Below are 18,609 nucleotides of genomic sequence, written 5' to 3' on the forward strand. Positions count from 1 at the left end.
TCTTGATAACCTCACACATACTGTACACACGCAAACCTTTCCATTCCGTGTGTGTATGAATGTGCACGTCAATATGCCTGCAAGTGTGTGTATTTGTGTAGGTGTGTGTGTGTGTATTTGTGTAGGCGTGTGTGTGTGTGTGTGTGTGTGTGTGTGTGTGTGTGTGTGTGTGTGAAGTAGCTGAGACCCAAGGAAGAGGAAATTAAAGATAAAGTTGAGAGAAATAGTGAATCTTCTCTCAGTGGCTTTACTGATGTGTCTCTCTTCAGAGAGAATGAGAAAGAGAGAGAGAGCATGAGAGGGAGAATGAGAGAGAGAGAATAGAGGGTGTTGTAGAGGGTGAAGGTCTGATGAAGATGGAAGAAAGAAGAGAGAGACTAGTGTGTTAGCCTGTTTCTTCCCCTTTTATCATATTCTGTCCTGTCACCCGATCCTATCTGATTAACATCCATTGTTGAATTCTGATTGGGAACTTTTAAAAGTGGAAAGTGTTTGAATTTGAATGTGTTACTAACTGTTCTGTGAAGCCTATTTTAAAGTAGAGGTCTTCACGGATCTTTCCGAATCCTGTTGCACGAGATCCGGGATCCCACATTATGTAGTTAACCCACGGATCCCCGGTCGGATCCCGCTCGGTGGCCACGGATCCCTGGTCGGATCCCGCTCGGTGGCCACGGATCCCCGGTTGGATCCCGCTCGGTGGCCACGGATCCCTGGTCGGATCCCGCTCGGTGGCCACGGATCCCTGGTCGGATCCCGCTCGGTGGCCACGGATCCCTGGTCGGATCCCGCTCGGTGGCCACGGTTCTGTGTAGAAAAAAATGTGAAATACCGACCGGATCCAAAATGATATTTGAAGACTTTAGTTCCTAAACAGCAGACGCAAATTTAACACATTTAGATCGTATTCTCTTAAATTACTGTCATGGGTCCCCTTTCATCAAACCAAATGTGTCAATATCATGTTGTGACAAAATGCTATATTCTCTTTATGAAAATAAGCCACTGCACATCAAGCGATAAGATAGGCTAACAGCCAAACGTGAAAGGCAGGTAGCCTAGTGGTTAAAGTGTTGGGATAGTAACTGAATGGTTGCTGGATAGAATCCCAGAGCTGACAAGGTAAAAATCTATCATTCTGCCCCTGAGCAAGGCAGTTAACCCACTGTTCCCCGGGCGCCGAAGACGTGGATGTCGATTTAAGGCAAGCCCCCTGCTCCTCTCTGATTCAGAGGTGTTGGGTTAAATGAGGAAGGCCCGTTTCAGTTGAAGGCATTCAGTTGTACAACTGACCTTTCCCTGCTATTCGCTGCTCTGAGTCTGGCACGTGATGATCATCACATAAAAAATAGTTTCTGAAACATTGAATCGCTCTTTGCTGAAGGAAAGAGAGTACAGAGAGGAAAAACCAACAGGCAAATCTTCATTTATCCACATTATACGGAGGGGAAACATACCTTAGCTATTTAATTGAATTGCTTTATTTATTCAATTTACTTGTTTATTTAGGCGATCTAATTTATTTGTTTAGACCTCACCTATTTAGTAGGCTGTTTTGCTATTTTATTTAGCTATTTTGCTATTTTTGGGAATGCTGATGGGAGACTCCATTCTTCCATAGCCTATTCTAAATGGGGTTTGAATTTGAAGCTTGCTGGTCAAACAGGCTTAGCCTAACTTCAGTCTAAATCAATGTTGATCCAAACAGTTAAATAGGCTAGATTGTAATGTTGCTCAGTACAACAATGAGCATACAGAATATTATGTTACTGACAAAAGTGAACTACTATTCGCTGCTCTCAGTCTGGCATGTGATGATCATCACATAAAAATATCCTTCTTCTAAAATATTTGGTCAACAGAAATAAGGAAAACATTTCTGAAAACTTCATGAAATTCTCCATCTACCTATAGAGATGTCATTATGAAAATACTAAGCTGTAGACCACAAATCGTTTATTTTAGATACAACCAAAAATGCACATAAAAGTTCACTGCTAGACAAGTCAAAACAATTTCGCTGGCTTAAACGAGCAATAAAATGGAATTACTTTGCTTTCGGTTCCATTTAGGTTGTATACAGACCAGACCCAAATTTGATCCGATTTTCTCTCAGCTCGGACAGGTTTTGGAATTTAACGGATCCAATTCGGGTTCATATTGAAATTCTGGGGCCCGAGGAGTCCTCTATTTCAAAGCCTCCTTGCCCACCCAGAGAGACAATGAGGTTGCTCCATTTCTTTTTCCATTAGATCCTAAGATACCAACTCAAAGGCCGCTAGTGGTAGCACACATACACACACCAAATTCAACAACTTCAACATTCTCCTCAGATCTGGCATCTTCCACAATATTTGGAACCAAGGTCTAATCACCCCAATAATTACCGCGGAATCTGTGTCAACAGTCATTTCGGGAAAATCCTCTGCAATATCATCGACAGCAGACTCCAACATTTCCTCAGTGAAAACAATGTCAAATAGGCTTCTTACCAAAATACCATACGACAGACCACATTTTTTATACATTTGCAAAAATGTCTAACAACCTTTTTTCGGTTTGTCATCGTGGGTATTGTGATGTCATTATGGGGTATTGTGTGTAGATTCCTGAGGATTTTTTTTTTATGTAATCAATTTTAGAATAAGGCTGTAACGTAACAAAATGTGGAAAAAGTCAAGGGGTCTGAATACTTTCCTAAGGCACTGTACACACCCTGCACACTCTAATTGACAAACGATAATAAGTGTGTGGTCAATAAATACACCGATTTATTCCCTGGGGGTTGGGGGGAGGGGGGGGTGAGACAGGGATTCAGCTTGAGCCCCACCCTCTTCAGAATGTATATAAATGAATTGGCACGGGCACTAGAACAGACTGCAAAACCTGACCTCAATAATCTAAATGAAAATGTCTACTGTTTGCAGATGATCTGGTTGTTCTGTCCCCAACCAAGGAGGACCTACAGCAGCACCTAGATCTTCTGCACAGATTCTGCCAGACCTGGGCCCTGACAGTTAATCTCAGTAATTCAAAACAAACATAAATTCTATCTATTGGTCTAGGACATCAAAGAATTATACCTACCTCGTCCTAAACATCAGCACCACAGGTAACTTCCACAAGGCTGAGACAAGACAAGAAGGGCCTTTTATGCCATCAAAAGGAACACAAAATTCGACATACCAATTAGGATCTGGCAAAAAATACATGAATCAGTTATAGAACCCATTGCCCTCTATGGTTGTGAGGTCTGGGGTCCCTCACCAACCAAGAATTCACAAAATGGGACAAAAACCCAACTGAGACTCTGCATGCAGAATTCACCAAAAATATCATCAGAGTGCAATGCAAACCCCTAAATAATCCATGCAGAGCAGAATTATGACTATACCCACAGGTTATCAATTTCCAGAAAAGAGAAGTGGTTCTGGGGCTCAGGTCACAAATACAAACAGACCCCACTGACCCCCAGGACAGCAACACAATTAGACCCAACCAAATTATGAGAAAACTAAAGGAGAACTACTTGACACATTGGAAAGAATCAACCAAAAAACAAAGCAAATTGTAATGCTACCTTTCCCTAAACAGAAAGTACACAATGGCAGAATACCTGACCAGTGTGAGTGACCCAAAACTAAGAAAAGCCTTGAATAAGGATAGACTCAGTGAGCATAGCCTTGCTATTGAAAGAGGCCACCGTGGACAGACCTCGTTCTCATGAGAAGACAGGCTATGTGCACACTGCCCACAAAACGAGGTGGAAACTGAGCTGCACTTCCTGTCCTCCTGTCAAATGTATGACCTCATTAGAGACACACATTTCCCTCAGATTACACAAACATGCAAAGAATTTGAACACAAATGACATTTTGACAAACCTCCGTAACTGTTAAGCGAAATATCGAAGTGTGCAATACCAGCAGCAAAATGTGTGACTTGCTGCCAGAAGAAAAGGTCAACCAGTGGGTGAGAAACGCCACTGTAATATAACCTATATTTATTTGTCATTCGTACATTTGACTATTGTCACAACACATAGCATTATGTAACATTTTAAATGTCATACTACATTTTTTAACCACTAATAATATAACATTTTAAATATTGTTATTCTTTTGAAACTTTTTTTGTGTAATGTTTACTGTTAATATCGGAGGTTTTCTTTGTTTTGTTTAATTCGATTTGTTTGTTTTTGTTGTATTGTTTATTGTTTATTTTACGTGCTTTGGCAATGTAAACATGTTTCCCATGCCAATAAAGCCCATTGAATTAGAGAGAGAGAGAGAGAGAGAGATGCTTGACCAGCTAAAAGCAGTCTGTGTTTCCGTCTGGAGTTACAACTCCCCATAGATCTGGTGGTGTTTCAGCAGGTTGGGACTGTTTCATAGATCTGGTGGTGTTTCAGCAGGTTGGGACTGTTTCATAGATCTGGTGGTGTTTCAGCAGGTTGGGACTGTTTCATAGATCTGGTGGTGTTTCAGCAGGTTGGGACTGTATCATAGATCTGGTGGTGTTTCAGCAGGTTGGGACTGTTTCATAGATCTGGTGGTGTTTCAGCAGGTTGGGACTGTTTCATAGATCTGGTGGTGTTTCAGCAGGTTGGGACTGTTTCATAGATCTGGAGGTGTTTCAGCAGGTTGGGACTGTATCATAGATCTGGTGGTGTTTCAGCAGGTTGGGACTGTTTCATAGATCTGGTGGTGTTTCAGCAGGTTGGGACTGTATCATAGATCTGGTGGTGTTTCAGCAGGTTGGGACTGTTTCATAGATCTGGTGGTGTTTCAGCAGGTTGGGACTGTTTCATAGATCTGGTGGTGTTTCAGCAGGTTGGGACTGTTTCATAGATCTGGTGGTGTTTCAGCAGGTTGGGACTGTTTCATAGATCTGGTGGTGTTTCAGCAGGTTGGGACTGTTTCATAGATCTGGTGGTGTTTCAGCAGGTTGGGACTGTTTCATAGATCTGGTGGTGTTTCAGCAGGTTGGGACTGTTTCATAGATCTGGTGGTGTTTCAGCAGGTTGGGACTGTTTCATAGATCTGGTGGTGTTTCAGCAGGTTGGGACTGTTTCATAGATCTGGTGGTGTTTCAGCAGGTTGGGACTGTTTCATAGATCTGGTGGTGTTTCAGCAGGTTGGGACTGTTTCATAGATCTGGTGGTGTTTCAGCAGGTTGGGACTGTTTCATAGATCTGGTGGTGTTTCAGCAGGTTGGGACTGTATCATAGATCTGGTGGTGTTTCAGCAGGTTGGGACTGTTTCATAGATCTGGAGGTGTTTCAGCAGGTTGGGACTGTTTCATAGATCTGGAGGTGTTTCAGCAGGTTGGGACTGTTTCATAGATCTGGTGGTGTTTCAGCAGGTTGGGACTGTTTCATAGATCTGGTGGTGTTTCAGCAGGTTGGGACTGTTTCATAGATCTGGTGGTGTTTCAGCAGGTTGGGACTGTTTCATAGATCTGGAGGTGTTTCAGCAGGTTGGGACTGTTTCATAGATCTGGAGGTGTTTCAGCAGGTTGGGACTGTTTCATAGATCTGGAGGTGTTTCAGCAGGTTGGGACTGTTTCAGAGAAATGCACATTGTGCAGCTTATCTGGCAGATACGATCGTTCATCGAGATACAGTCACACACACACCCACCCACCCACACATAGAACTCAGCAGTACACACACACACCCACATAGAACTCAGCAGTACACACACACACACACACACACACACACACACACACACACACACACACACACACACACACACACACACACACACACACACACACACACACACACACACACACACACACACACACACACACACACACACACACACACATCACAGGATACATCTCCCTCTCAGACACCTATGTTCTGAGATGTACCCTGTGTAGCTGTCGTAGGGACAGACAGTGTGTGTGGCCTTGCTATAGAAACTGCTAAGAGTGTAGACTGGTTAGAGAGTCCTCTGGACCTGTCTGGCTGTGACTGATGAAGAGCCAGGGTGGCTGTGGAGTTCTCTGGGTACTCTGACAGTCAACCCTTCTCTTCTGACAGACAAACAACCAATAACCCTTTAAAAAAGGCATTCGTGTAGCTTTATTTCAGGGTTTCCTGGTGCTATGACTCTTTTCAGGAGTGTTTTTCTGTGACATCACACAAGGGCATGTTGCTCACTCTTTTTCCTGTGTGAGGTGACAGTTGACTTGGTTTAACTGCTCAAATCTCCCAACAGCACCTCATCTTGGCTCCAATATGACACATGTAAGGTCATTCTGACAGCAGTGGCTTAGTAAGACGGAACATACAGCACTTAGTCAAAATCATCAGATATACAACATCCAATGTGCTGTGAATCACTATGTCAAAAACAGTGATGATTTTACTTCCTTAATCGGTCCTTGTTGTTTGAGCAGCCCTGGCAACAGTTGTCTGTGATGTGTGTTTGGATTGTGTTGGCACGGTGTACGTGTTTCTCTGTTTCTGAGCTGAGTTGACACGACCCTGCGTTTGTGTGATTCTCCTCAGACGGAGCTCCAAGTGGCTCGCACAGGGCAGCGGTGTGTTGGCATGACGATAATCCTGTTACCGGTGCTGGTGTTAGCCGTGAGCGGCGCCAGATAGAGGAGGGGGGGGGGGGGTTCACACCTCAGAGACCAGTCTCCAGTGCAGCCTGGTCCTGTCCAGCCTCGTCCAATCCCTGATCCTCGTCTGATCCCAACTCTACTGCCTCCTGGCTAGGGGACAGATCCACCATGACGCTCGTCAAAGACCCCATTAGATCTTTGACGCTCGCACAGCGCTTGGAACCGTGTGTGTGAAATGGAGAGAGAGATTAAAGACAGAGTTTGTGTTTTTCTTCCCTCTGCTCTGACCAGTTTGTTAATGATGCTGCCAATGTTCTTTAGCACCTATTTATTGATGTTCATGTGTTTCCTGCTTCGCAGTTTGTAGTGTACTTGTACTGACCCCCGTCTCCCCTCCTCTTCCTCCTACCTCTACCCCTGTCCTCCTCCTCCCACCCCCATCTCCCCTCCTCCTCTTCCTCCACCTCTGTCCTCCTCCTCCCACATCTCCCCTCCTCTTCCTCCCAACTCTACCCCTGTCCTCCTCCTCCCACCTCCACCCCCATCTCCCCTCCTCCTCTTCCTCCCACCTCTAACCCTGTCCTCTTCCTCCCACCTCTACCCCGTCCTCCTCTTCCTCCCACCTCTAACCCTGTCCTCCTCTTCCTCCTCCTCTTCCTCCCACCTCTAACCATGTCCTCATCTTCCTCCCACCTCTACCCCTTTCCTCCTCCTCCCACCTCTACCCTTGTCTTCCTCTTCCTCCCACCTCCACCACTGTCCTCCCCCTCTTCCTCCCACCTCCACCACTGTCCTCCTCCTCTTCTTCCCACCTCCACCACTGTCCTCCTCCTCTTCCTCCCACCTCCATCACTGTCCTCCTCCTCTTCCTCCCACCTCCACCACTGTCCTCCCCCTTTCTACTCTTCCTCCCACCTCCACCACTGTCCTCCCCCTTTCTACTCTTCCTCCCACCTCCACCACTGTCCTCCCCTTTCTCCTCTTCCTCCCACCTCCACTGCTGTACACCCCTGTCTTCCTCCCACCTCCACCCCTGTCCTCCTCCTCTTCCTCCCACCTCCACCCCTGTCCTCCCCCATTCTCCCCTTCTGCCCTCCTCCTCTTCCTCACCCCTTCTCCCCCTCCAGTTGACCTCTGAAGGGCTGACAGCTGACCTATTGCTGTCAGTCAGTCTGGTGTCAGTGGTGCTGCTACTGGCCCTGGTCAGTACCTCTGTGGGCCTGGTGGTGGCTCTGAACCGTAGGGCCACCCATGGCACCTACAGCCCCAGCCGACAGGAGAAGGAGGGATCCCGCGTAGAGATGTGGAACATAGCCCAGCCGCCGCCCGTGGAGAGACTCATATAAAACATGGCCCAGTTTCAAACCCACCACTCACCACTGTCCCAACACTGTTCCATGGAGACATATTGAGACACAACTCACTGGCCTGGGTCCAGTTCCAAACCCACCACTCACCACTGTCCCATGGAGACATATTGAGACACAACTCACTGGCCTGGGCCCAGTTCAAAACCCACCACTGACCCAACACAGGCTGAATCTCAAACCGAACACTTGGCCTTTGAGCCCTTTATCAAGTGATCCAGCCACACTGACTGTCCTGGGCCCAGTTCCAAACCCACTACTCAACACGATGGAGAGACTCATAGAGGAGACTTTATCCCAATATCATCGCTGGGGTAATATGATACTATATGCCATTTAGCAGACACTTTTATCCACGTTTTACGTATGTGTGGTCCCGGGAACCGAACCCACTATCCTGGTGTTGCAAGCACCATGCTCTACCAACTGAGATACAGAGGTCCTTCCTGACCTGATCTTAAAGCCTGGTCTCATAGACTAGATGTAACATAGTAAAGGTAAATCCAGAAGACTGAAATTAGTATGATGTGTTACGTTTTGTATGGTTACATAAGACATAAGGCAAAAAGGAAAGTACAGTGGTTGGTCTGGGTGGATGTATAACGCCAATGTCTAGCGACCCAAATGTTTCGTGTTTGAATCATGGCGGGCAGATTTAGAAATTTAGCCACTACTTACTACTTTTTAGCTACTTTGCAACTACTTAAGCATGTTAGCTTCCCCTTCCCCTTAACCCATTAACCTAACTCCTAACCTCATCCCCTAGCCTAACTAACCTCGCTAACGTTAGCATTAGCCACTTAGCTAACGTTAGCCACAACTAATTGGAATTCGTAACATATCATATGTTTTCAAAATCGTAACATATTGTACGAAATGTATGATGGACATCCATAAATTAATACATACCATACGAAACATAATCGTACTAGTTGGAGTATTCGGGATTTACTATGTTACGTTTATCCCTGAGTTCAGGTTGGATCTTATTGAGGAACACTTGGGATTTCTACTGTTTTTGCCGAATACTGCACCTTTCATTTGGTCCTCAAAACACTTGAATGTTGTAGTGAAATGGGAGCTCCAGAGGACCGCTCTGCACTAGATGAGGATATGAATAGGTGGACAGAGAAGGCTTCCAGTCTTGCCACTAGATATAGAAGTATTCTGCTTTACTTAAACATATAAGAACACAGTGGTCCGAAAAGAGCCCAATTGCCATACTTGAGTAAAAGTAAAAGTAGCTTCATAGAAAACGACTCGAGTGAAAGTCACCCAGTAAAATACTACCTGAGTAAAAGTCTAAAAGTTTAATGTTTAAATATACTTAAGTATCAAAAGTAATAGTATAAATCATTTCAAATTCCTTATATTAATCAAACCAGATGGCACCATTCTTGTTTTTTAAATTTATGGATAGCCAGGGGCACATTCCAACAATCAGACATAATTTACAAAGGATGCATGTGTGTTTAGTGAGTCCACCAGATCAGAGGCAGTAGGGATGACCAGGGATGTTCTGTTTAGTGAGTCCTCCAGATCAGAGGCAGTAGGGATGACCAGGGATGTTCTCTGTTTAGTGAGTCCACCAGATCAGAGGCAGTAGGGATGACCAGGGATGTTCTCTGTTTAGTGAGTCCACCAGATCAGAGGCAGTAGGGATGACCAGGGATGTTCTCTGTTTAGTCAGTCCACCAGATCAGAGGCAGTAGGGATGACCAGGGATGTTCTCTGTTTAGTGAGTCCACCAGATCAGAGACAGTAGGGATGACCAGGGATGTTCTCTTGATAAGTGTGCGAATTTGACCATTTTCCTGTCCTGCTAAGCTATCTAGCTCAGTACTTTTGGGTTTCAGGGAGTAAAAAGTACATCATTTTCTTTAGGAATGTAGTGAAGTACAAGTATAAGTTGTCAAAAATAAAGTACAGATACTCCCAAAACAAACTATTTAAGTAGTACTTTAAAGTATTTTTATTTAAGTAGTATACACCACTGAAAACACACAAAAGCAATCAAAGGCTGGGATTCAATCCGACTGGCGTTGTCCGCAATGCACCTTTTAAAGACAATGTTGGCCCGTTCGTGGTGCATTCTTGGTAAACGCTGCGTATGTCGGCTCAATCGGAAATTACCTTTACATGGCGCATAGCCGACAAAGAGCAATCGGAAATTACCTTTACATGGCGCATAGCCGACAAAGAGCAATCGGAAATGACCTTTACATGGCGCATAGCCGACAAAGGGCAATCGGAAATGACCTTTACATGGCGCATAGCCGACAAAGGGCAATCGGAAATGACCTTTACATGGCGCATAGGCGACAAAGAGCAATCGGAAATTACCTTTACATGGCGCATAGCCGACAAAGAGCAATCGGAAATGACCTTTACATGGCGCATAGCCGACAAAGAGCAATCGGAAATGACCTTTAGATGGCGTATAACCGACAAAGAGCAATCGGAAATGACCTTTACATGGCGCATAGCCGACAAAGAGCAATCGGAAATTACCTTTACATGGCGCATAACCGACAAAGAGCAATCGGAAATGACCTTTAGATGGCGCATAGCCGACAAAGAGCAATCGGAAATGACCTTTACATGGCGCAAAGCCGACAAAGAGCAATCGGAAATGACCTTTACATGGCGCATAGCCGACAAAGAGCAATCGGAAATGACCTTTAGATGGCGCAAAGCCGACAAAGAGCAATCGGAAATTACCTTTAGATGGGGCATAGCCGACAAAGAGCAATCGGAAATGACCTTTACATGGCGCATAGCCGACAAAGAGCAATCGGAAATGACCTTTACATGGCGCATAGCCGACAAAGAGCAATCGGAAATGACCTTTAGATGGCGCATAGCCGACAAAGAGCAATCGGAAATTACCTTTACATGGCGCATAGCCGACAAAGAGCAATCGGAAATTACCTTTACATGGCGCATAGCCGACAAAGAGCAATCGGAAATTACCTTTACATGGCGCATAGCCGACAAAGAGCAATCGGAAATTACCTTTACATGGCGCATAGCCGACAAAGAGCAATCGGAAATTACCTTTACATGGCGCATAGCCGACAAAGAGCAATCGGAAATTACCTTTACATGGCGCATAGCCGACAAAGAGCAATCGGAAATTACCTTTACATGGCGCATAGCCGACAAAGAGCAATCGGAAATTACCTTTACATGGCGCATAGCCGACAAAGAGCAATCGGAAATTACCTTTACATGGCGCATAGCCGACAAAGAGCAATCGGAAATTACCTTTACATGGCGCATAGCCGACAAAGAGCAATCGGAAATTACCTTTACATGGCGCATAACCGACAAAGAGCAATCGGAAATTACCTTTACATGGCGCATAGCCGACAAAGAGCAATCGGAAATTACCTTTACATGGCGCATAGCCGACAAAGAGCAATCGGAAATTACCTTTACATGGCGCATAGCCGACAAAGAGCAATCGGAAATTACCTTTACATGGCGCATAGCCGACAAAGAGCAATCGGAAATTACCTTTACATGGCGCAAAGCCGACAAAGAGCAATCGGAAATTACCTTTACATGGCGCATAGCCGACAAAGAGCAATCGGAAATGACCTTTAGATGGCGCAAAGCCGACAAAGAGCAATCGGAAATTACCTTTAGATGGCGCATAGCCGACAAAGAGCAATCGGAAATGACCTTTACATGGCGCATAGCCGACAAAGAGCAATCGGAAATGACCTTTACATGGCGCATAGCCGACAAAGAGCAATCGGAAATTACCTTTACATGGCGCATAGCCGACAAAGAGCAATCGGAAATGACCTTTAGATGGCGCAAAGCCGACAAAGAGCAATCGGAAATTACCTTTACATGGCGCATAGCCGACAAAGAGCAATCGGAAATTACCTTTACATGGCGCATAGCCGACAAAGAGCAATCGGAAATTACCTTTAGATGGCGCATAGCCGACAAAGAGCAATCGGAAATGACCTTTACATGGCGCATAGCCGACAAAGAGCAATCGGAAATGACCTTTACATGGCGCATAGCCGACAAAGAGCAATCGGAAATGACCTTTACATGGCGCATAGCCGACAAAGAGCAATCGGAAATGACCTTTACATGGCGCATAGCCGACAAAGAGCAATCGGAAATGACCTTTAGATGGCGCAAAGCCGACAAAGAGCAATCGGAAATGACCTTTAGATGGCGCATAGCCGACAAAGAGCAATCGGAAATGACCTTTAGATGGCGCAAAGCGCAATCGGATTGAATCCCGGACAAAGTTTCAAAAGATGTTGTTTGTATATATTGTCACATTACTTTTTGTATCTATACAGCTTTCCATTATGTTCCATTGATTGTGTATATACTGTATGAAGACAGATCCAGTTGTGTATATGAACTTTGATGATTTGTGTGGTAATTTATTCTTTCTTCCATTGGGAACCTGGTGACTAGCTGAAGAAGTCGGGGAATCTCAGGGGGGGGGGGGGGGGGGTTAGCAGTGTGTATATTATCTCTGTTATGGAAAAGACTCTGGAGAGTCAGACAGCCGGTGAACCATTTGTTCGTCACGTCTGAAGCGAGGCGAAGCCTTCATCCTCAGTGTTTTTAGCCCACAGCCTCAAAAGTACCTCCAAGTTACCAGAACATCATCAGTAACGTGAAAATGTAGAGTTTGGTTTTTAAGGTCCTCAACATTACTGATTTTTGTTGATAACCAATTCGTGATCAATTTGTACTTCTGCAGTCAACTGTATTGTATATCATATGTTCATATTGCTGTATGTCCAAAGGTCTGTCTTACAACAAAACAAACATTCCATTGTCAATTATGTCTAATAAAGTGTAATCAGATGTCCATTAGAGTCTAATGAGTGTATGAGGGAGGCGGGACTACAGTTGGTTTTGAATGTGACTGCATTCCACCCGGTTGGGTATCTCCTATATGGCAATAAAGACCCCATTTAGATCTTTATGTAACTCACTCTCTTATAATCAGTTATAATAACGACACTCATTTCACTGGTAGGTTTCAATTCAATAAATCTTTGTCCATGAAATGTGTTTCATTGCGCTATTCATTATAAGGCATTACTGAGAATGCAGTACCATTTCTGGCCACTGGATGGCAGTGTGTCTCCACGTTGAAACTATCCCATTGACATTGTCAGATGTTTTGGGCAACTGTTTAGGCACCACTGAAGAGAAATGAGGCAGATGCCTATTCACTGCACCACTGCTGCCGGTGGCGTACCACCATATCACCTGCTAACACAGGCCAGATATAGGCATGCCTTCAGTCAGTGGGATGCTGCCTCATCGTCACCGTTGGTCAAATAGCTACTCTGTCTTCTAGTGTACGTGTGTCCGTCTTAGCTGCTGTGTTTTGGGCTCTCTGGCAGTGTGTGTGTATGTGTGTGTGTGGTGTTTGTGTTTGACTGATAGACTCCTAATGAGGACAGGCCCAGAGCCCTGTAGCCGGACACACACACACACACACACTACCTGTGTGTTGTCGTATCAACACACATAATGCATGTCATTGCTTTGTCTAGCAGGATGTACCACACCACACAATACCTCACAATACCACACCACACAGTACCACACCATAACACACCACACAATACCTCACAGTACCACACCACACAATACCTTACAATACCACACTACACAATACCACACAAAACCACACCTCACAATACCACACCTCACAATACCTTACAATACCACACTACACAATACCACACAAAACCACACCTCACAAAACCACACCACACAATACCACCTCACAGTACCACACCACACAATACCTTACAATACCACACTACACAATACCACACAAAACCACACCACACAATACCTCACAATACCACACCTCACAATACCACACTACACAATACAACACCTCACCACACAATACCACACCATACATCACCACACAAAACCACACCTCACAATACAGCACCACACAATACAATACCACACCTCACAATACAATACCACACCTCACAATACAATACCACATCACACCTCACAATACAATACCACACCTCACAATACAAAACCACACCTCACAATACAATACCACACCTCTCAATGCAATACCACACCACACAATACCACACCTCACAATACAATAACACACCTCACAATACAATAACACACCTCACAATACAGCACCACACCACACAATACCACACCTCACAATACAATACCTCACAATACCACACCTCACAATACAATAACACACCTCACAATACCACACAATACAGTACCACACCACACCTCACAATACAATACCACACCACACAATACCACACCACACAATACCACACCTCGCAATACAATACCACACTTCACAATACAATACCACACCTCACAATAGAATACCACAGCTCACAATACCACACCTCACAATACAATACCACACCTCACAATACAGTACCACACAATACAATACCACACAATACCACACCTCACAATACAATACAATACCACACCTCACAATACAATACCACACCTCTCAATACAGTACCGCACCTCACAATACAATACCACACAATACCACACCTCTCAATACAGTACCACACCTCACAATACAATACCACACCTCACAATACAATACCACACCTCACAATACAATACCACACCACACCTCACAATACCACACCACACCTCACAATACCACACCTCACAAAACAATACCACACCTCACAATACAATACCACACACCTCACAATACAATACCACACCACACCTCACAATACCACACCTCACAATACAATACCACACACCTCACAATACAATACCACACCTCACAAAACAATACCACATCTCACCTCACAATACAATACCACACCTTACAATACAATACCACACCTCACCTCACAATACAATACCACACCATACCTCACATATATCACAATATCACACCTCACAATACAGTACCACACCACACAATTCCTCAGATACACCTCTTAAACCTGGAGAAATGCGGCCTAGGATACAGAGATAGGAATGACACTCGCAGAGACACACACAGTGGGGTTATTATAGATTGGAATGACGGTGAGATGACATAGCTGGAGAGCTGAAGATGGGAACCATGAGCAGCGTGTCGTATCCCTCTGTCTCCCTCCGTCGCCGACCCTCCCTCTCCCCCATCACTCTCCGTCTCCCTCCATCTTTCTTCACCTCTCTTCTCTGTAGGAGCTGAGTAAAAGCGTAGCCAATTAAAATAGCAGGTTGATGGATACACTGAAGAAAGACATAACTCCATAACACCCTCTCTCTCCACAGTGACAGAACTGGTCCTAGACACTCTCTCTCCCCACAGTGACAGAACTGGTCCTAGACACTCTCTCTCCCCACAGTGACAGACCTGGTCCTAGACACTCTCTCTCCCCACAGTGACAGAACTGGTCCTAGACACTCTCTCTCCCCACAGTGACAGAACTGGTCCTAGACACTCTCTCTCCCCACAGTGACAGAACTGGTCCTAGACACTCTCTCTCTCCACAGTGACAGACCTGGTCCTAGACACTCTCTCTCCCCACAGTGACAGAACTGGTCCTAGACACTCTCTCTCCCCACAGTGACAGAACTGGTCCTAGACACTCTCTCTCCCCACAGTGACAGAACTGGTCCTAGACACTCTCTCTCTCCACAGTGACAGAACTGGTCCTAGACACTCTCTCTCCCCACAGTGACAGAACTGGTTCTAGACACTCTCTCTCTCCACAGTGACAGACCTGGTCCTAGACACTCTCTCTCTCCACAGTGACAGAACTGGTCCTAGACACTCTCTCTCCCCACAGTGACAGAACTGGTCCTAGACACTCTCTCTCTCCACAGTGACAGACCTGGTCCTAGACACTCTCTCTCCCCACAGTGACAGAACTGGTCCTAGACACTCTCTCTCTCCACAGTGACAGAACTGGTCCTAGACACTCTCTCTCCCCACAGTGACAGAACTGGTCCTAGACACTCTCTCTCCCCACAGTGACAGAACTGGTCCTAGACACTCTCTCTCCCCACAGTGACAGAACTGGTCCTAGACACTCTCTCTCCCCACAGTGACATAACTGGTCCTAGACACTCTCTCTCTCCACAGTGACAGAACTGGTCCTAGACACTCTCTCTCCCCACAGTGACAGAACTGGTCCTAGACACTCTCTCTCCCCACAGTGACAGAACTGGTCCTAGACACTCTCTCTCTCCACAGTGACAGAACTGGTCCTAGACACTCTCTCTCCCCACAGTGACAGAACTGATCCTAGACACTCTCTCTCCCCACAGTGACAGAACTGGTCCTAGACACTCTCTCTCTCCACAGTGACAGAACTGGTCCTAGACACTCTCTCTCCCCACAGTGACAGAACTGGTCCTAGACACTCTCTCTCCCCACAGTGACAGAACTGGTCCTAGACACTCTCTCTCCCCACAGTGACAGAACTGGTCCTAGACACTCTCTCTCCCCACAGTGACAGAACTGGTCCTAGACACTCTCTCTCTCCACAGTGACAGAACTGGTCCTAGACACTCTCTCTCCCCACAGTGACAGAACTGATCCTAGACACTCTCTCTCCCCACAGTGACATAACTGGTCCTAGACACTCTCTCTCTCCACAGTGACAGAACTGGTCCTAGACACTCTCTCTCCCCACAGTGACAGAACTGGTCCTAGACACTCTCTCTCCCCACAGTGACAGAACTGGTCCTAGACACTCTCTCTCCCCACAGTGACAGAACTGGTCATAGACACTCTCTCTCCCCACAGTGACAGAACTGGTCCTAGACACTCTCTCTCTCCACAGTGACAGAACTGGTCCTAGACACTCTCTCTCTCCACAGTGACAGAACTGATCCTAGACACTCTCTCTCCACACAGTGACAGAACTGGTCCTAGACACTCTCTCTCTCCACAGTGACAGAACTGGTCCTAGACACTCTCTCTCCCCACAGTGACAGACCTGGTCCTAGACACTCTCTCTCTCCACAGTGACAGAACTGGTCCTAGACACTCTCTCTCCCCACAGTGACAGAACTGGTCCTAGACACTCTCTCTCCCCACAGTGACAGAACTGGTCCTAGACACTCTCTCTCTCCACAGTGACAGACCTGGTCCTAGACACTCTCTCTCCCCACAGTGACAGAACTGGTCCTAGACACTCTCTCTCCCCACAGTGACAGAACTGGTCCTAGACACTCTCTCTCCCCACAGTGACAGAACTGGTCCTAGACACTCTCTCTCTCCACAGTGACAGAACTGGTCCTAGACACTCTCTCTCCCCACAGTGACAGAACTGGTTCTAGACACTCTCTCTCTCCACAGTGACAGACCTGGTCCTAGACACTCTCTCTCTCCACAGTGACAGAACTGGTCCTAGACACTCTCTCTCCCCACAGTGACAGAACTGGTCCTAGACACTCTCTCTCTCCACAGTGACAGACCTGGTCCTAGACACTCTCTCTCCCCACAGTGACAGAACTGGTCCTAGACACTCTCTCTCTCCACAGTGACAGAACTGGTCCTAGACACTCTCTCTCCCCACAGTGACAGAACTGGTCCTAGACACTCTCTCTCCCCACAGTGACAGAACTGGTCCTAGACACTCTCTCTCCCCACAGTGACAGAACTGGTCCTAGACACTCTCTCTCCCCACAGTGACATAACTGGTCCTAGACACTCTCTCTCTCCACAGTGACAGAACTGGTCCTAGACACTCTCTCTCCCCACAGTGACAGAACTGGTCCTAGACACTCTCTCTCCCCACAGTGACAGAACTGGTCCTAGACACTCTCTCTCTCCACAGTGACAGAACTGGTCCTAGACACTCTCTCTCCCCACAGTGACAGAACTGATCCTAGACACTCTCTCTCCCCACAGTGACAGAACTGGTCCTAGACACTCTCTCTCTCCACAGTGACAGAACTGGTCCTAGACACTCTCTCTCCCCACAGTGACAGAACTGGTCCTAGACACTCTCTCTCCCCACAGTGACAGAACTGGTCCTAGACACTCTCTCTCCCCACAGTGACAGAACTGGTCCTAGACACTCTCTCTCCCCACAGTGACAGAACTGGTCCTAGACACTCTCTCTCTCCACAGTGACAGAACTGGTCCTAGACACTCTCTCTCCCCACAGTGACAGAACTGATCCTAGACACTCTCTCTCCCCACAGTGACATAACTGGTCCTAGACACTCTCTCTCTCCACAGTGACAGAACTGGTCCTAGACACTCTCTCTCCCCACAGTGACAGAACTGGTCCTAGACACTCTCTCTCCCCACAGTGACAGAACTGGTCCTAGACACTCTCTCTCCCCACAGTGACAGAACTGGTCATAGACACTCTCTCTCCCCACAGTGACAGAACTGGTCCTAGACACTCTCTCTCTCCACAGTGACAGAACTGGTCCTAGACACTCTCTCTCTCCACAGTGACAGAACTGATCCTAGACACTCTCTCTCCACACAGTGACAGAACTGGTCCTAGACACTCTCTCTCTCCACAGTGACAGAACTGGTCCTAGACACTCTCTCTCCCCACAGTGACAGACCTGGTCCTAGACACTCTCTCTCTCCACAGTGACAGAACTGGTCCTAGACACTCTCTCTCTCCACAGTGACAGAACTGATCCTAGACACTCTCTCTCC

At 46.3% G+C, this 18,609-nt stretch overlaps 2 protein-coding genes across 3 annotated transcripts in view; both read left to right on the forward strand.

The window, feature by feature from the left end:
• The window catches only part of LOC110523038 (protein crumbs homolog 1-like), a 67,573-nt gene extending 58,237 nt beyond the window's left edge, over positions 1–9,336 (forward strand). The window contains exon 13 of one of the 2 annotated variants that reach the window (XM_036978759.1): positions 7,710–9,336. In XM_036978759.1, coding sequence (XP_036834654.1) covers positions 7,710–7,928 — 219 coding nt within the window. In that variant the 3' untranslated portion in view covers positions 7,929–9,336. The remainder of the gene's footprint in view (positions 1–7,709) is intronic. The other variant, XM_036978760.1, reaches the window with a different exon arrangement.
• A 673-nt stretch (positions 9,337–10,009) lies between these two features.
• On the forward strand, positions 10,010–13,006 carry LOC118964687. The gene is made up of 2 exons (XM_036978761.1): positions 10,010–10,088; positions 10,131–13,006. The coding sequence occupies exons 1-2, from the start codon at positions 10,060–10,062 to the stop codon at positions 12,211–12,213; spliced, it is 2,112 nt and encodes a 703-aa protein (XP_036834656.1). The 5' UTR covers positions 10,010–10,059; the 3' UTR covers positions 12,214–13,006.
• Positions 13,007–18,609: the final 5,603 nt, after the last annotated feature.

This window comes from Oncorhynchus mykiss, chromosome 5 (genome assembly GCF_013265735.2).
Source record: "Oncorhynchus mykiss isolate Arlee chromosome 5, USDA_OmykA_1.1, whole genome shotgun sequence".
Lineage (NCBI taxonomy): Eukaryota > Metazoa > Chordata > Actinopteri > Salmoniformes > Salmonidae > Oncorhynchus > Oncorhynchus mykiss.

Coding starts and splice junctions, on each gene's coding strand:
- LOC118964687 (XM_036978761.1), top strand. CDS start 10,060: ATGTCGGCTCAATCGGAAATTACCTTTAC. Junction 10,089..10,130: donor CAATCGGAAATTACCTTTAC/ATGGCGCATAGC, acceptor AATTACCTTTAC/ATGGCGCATAGCCGACAAAG.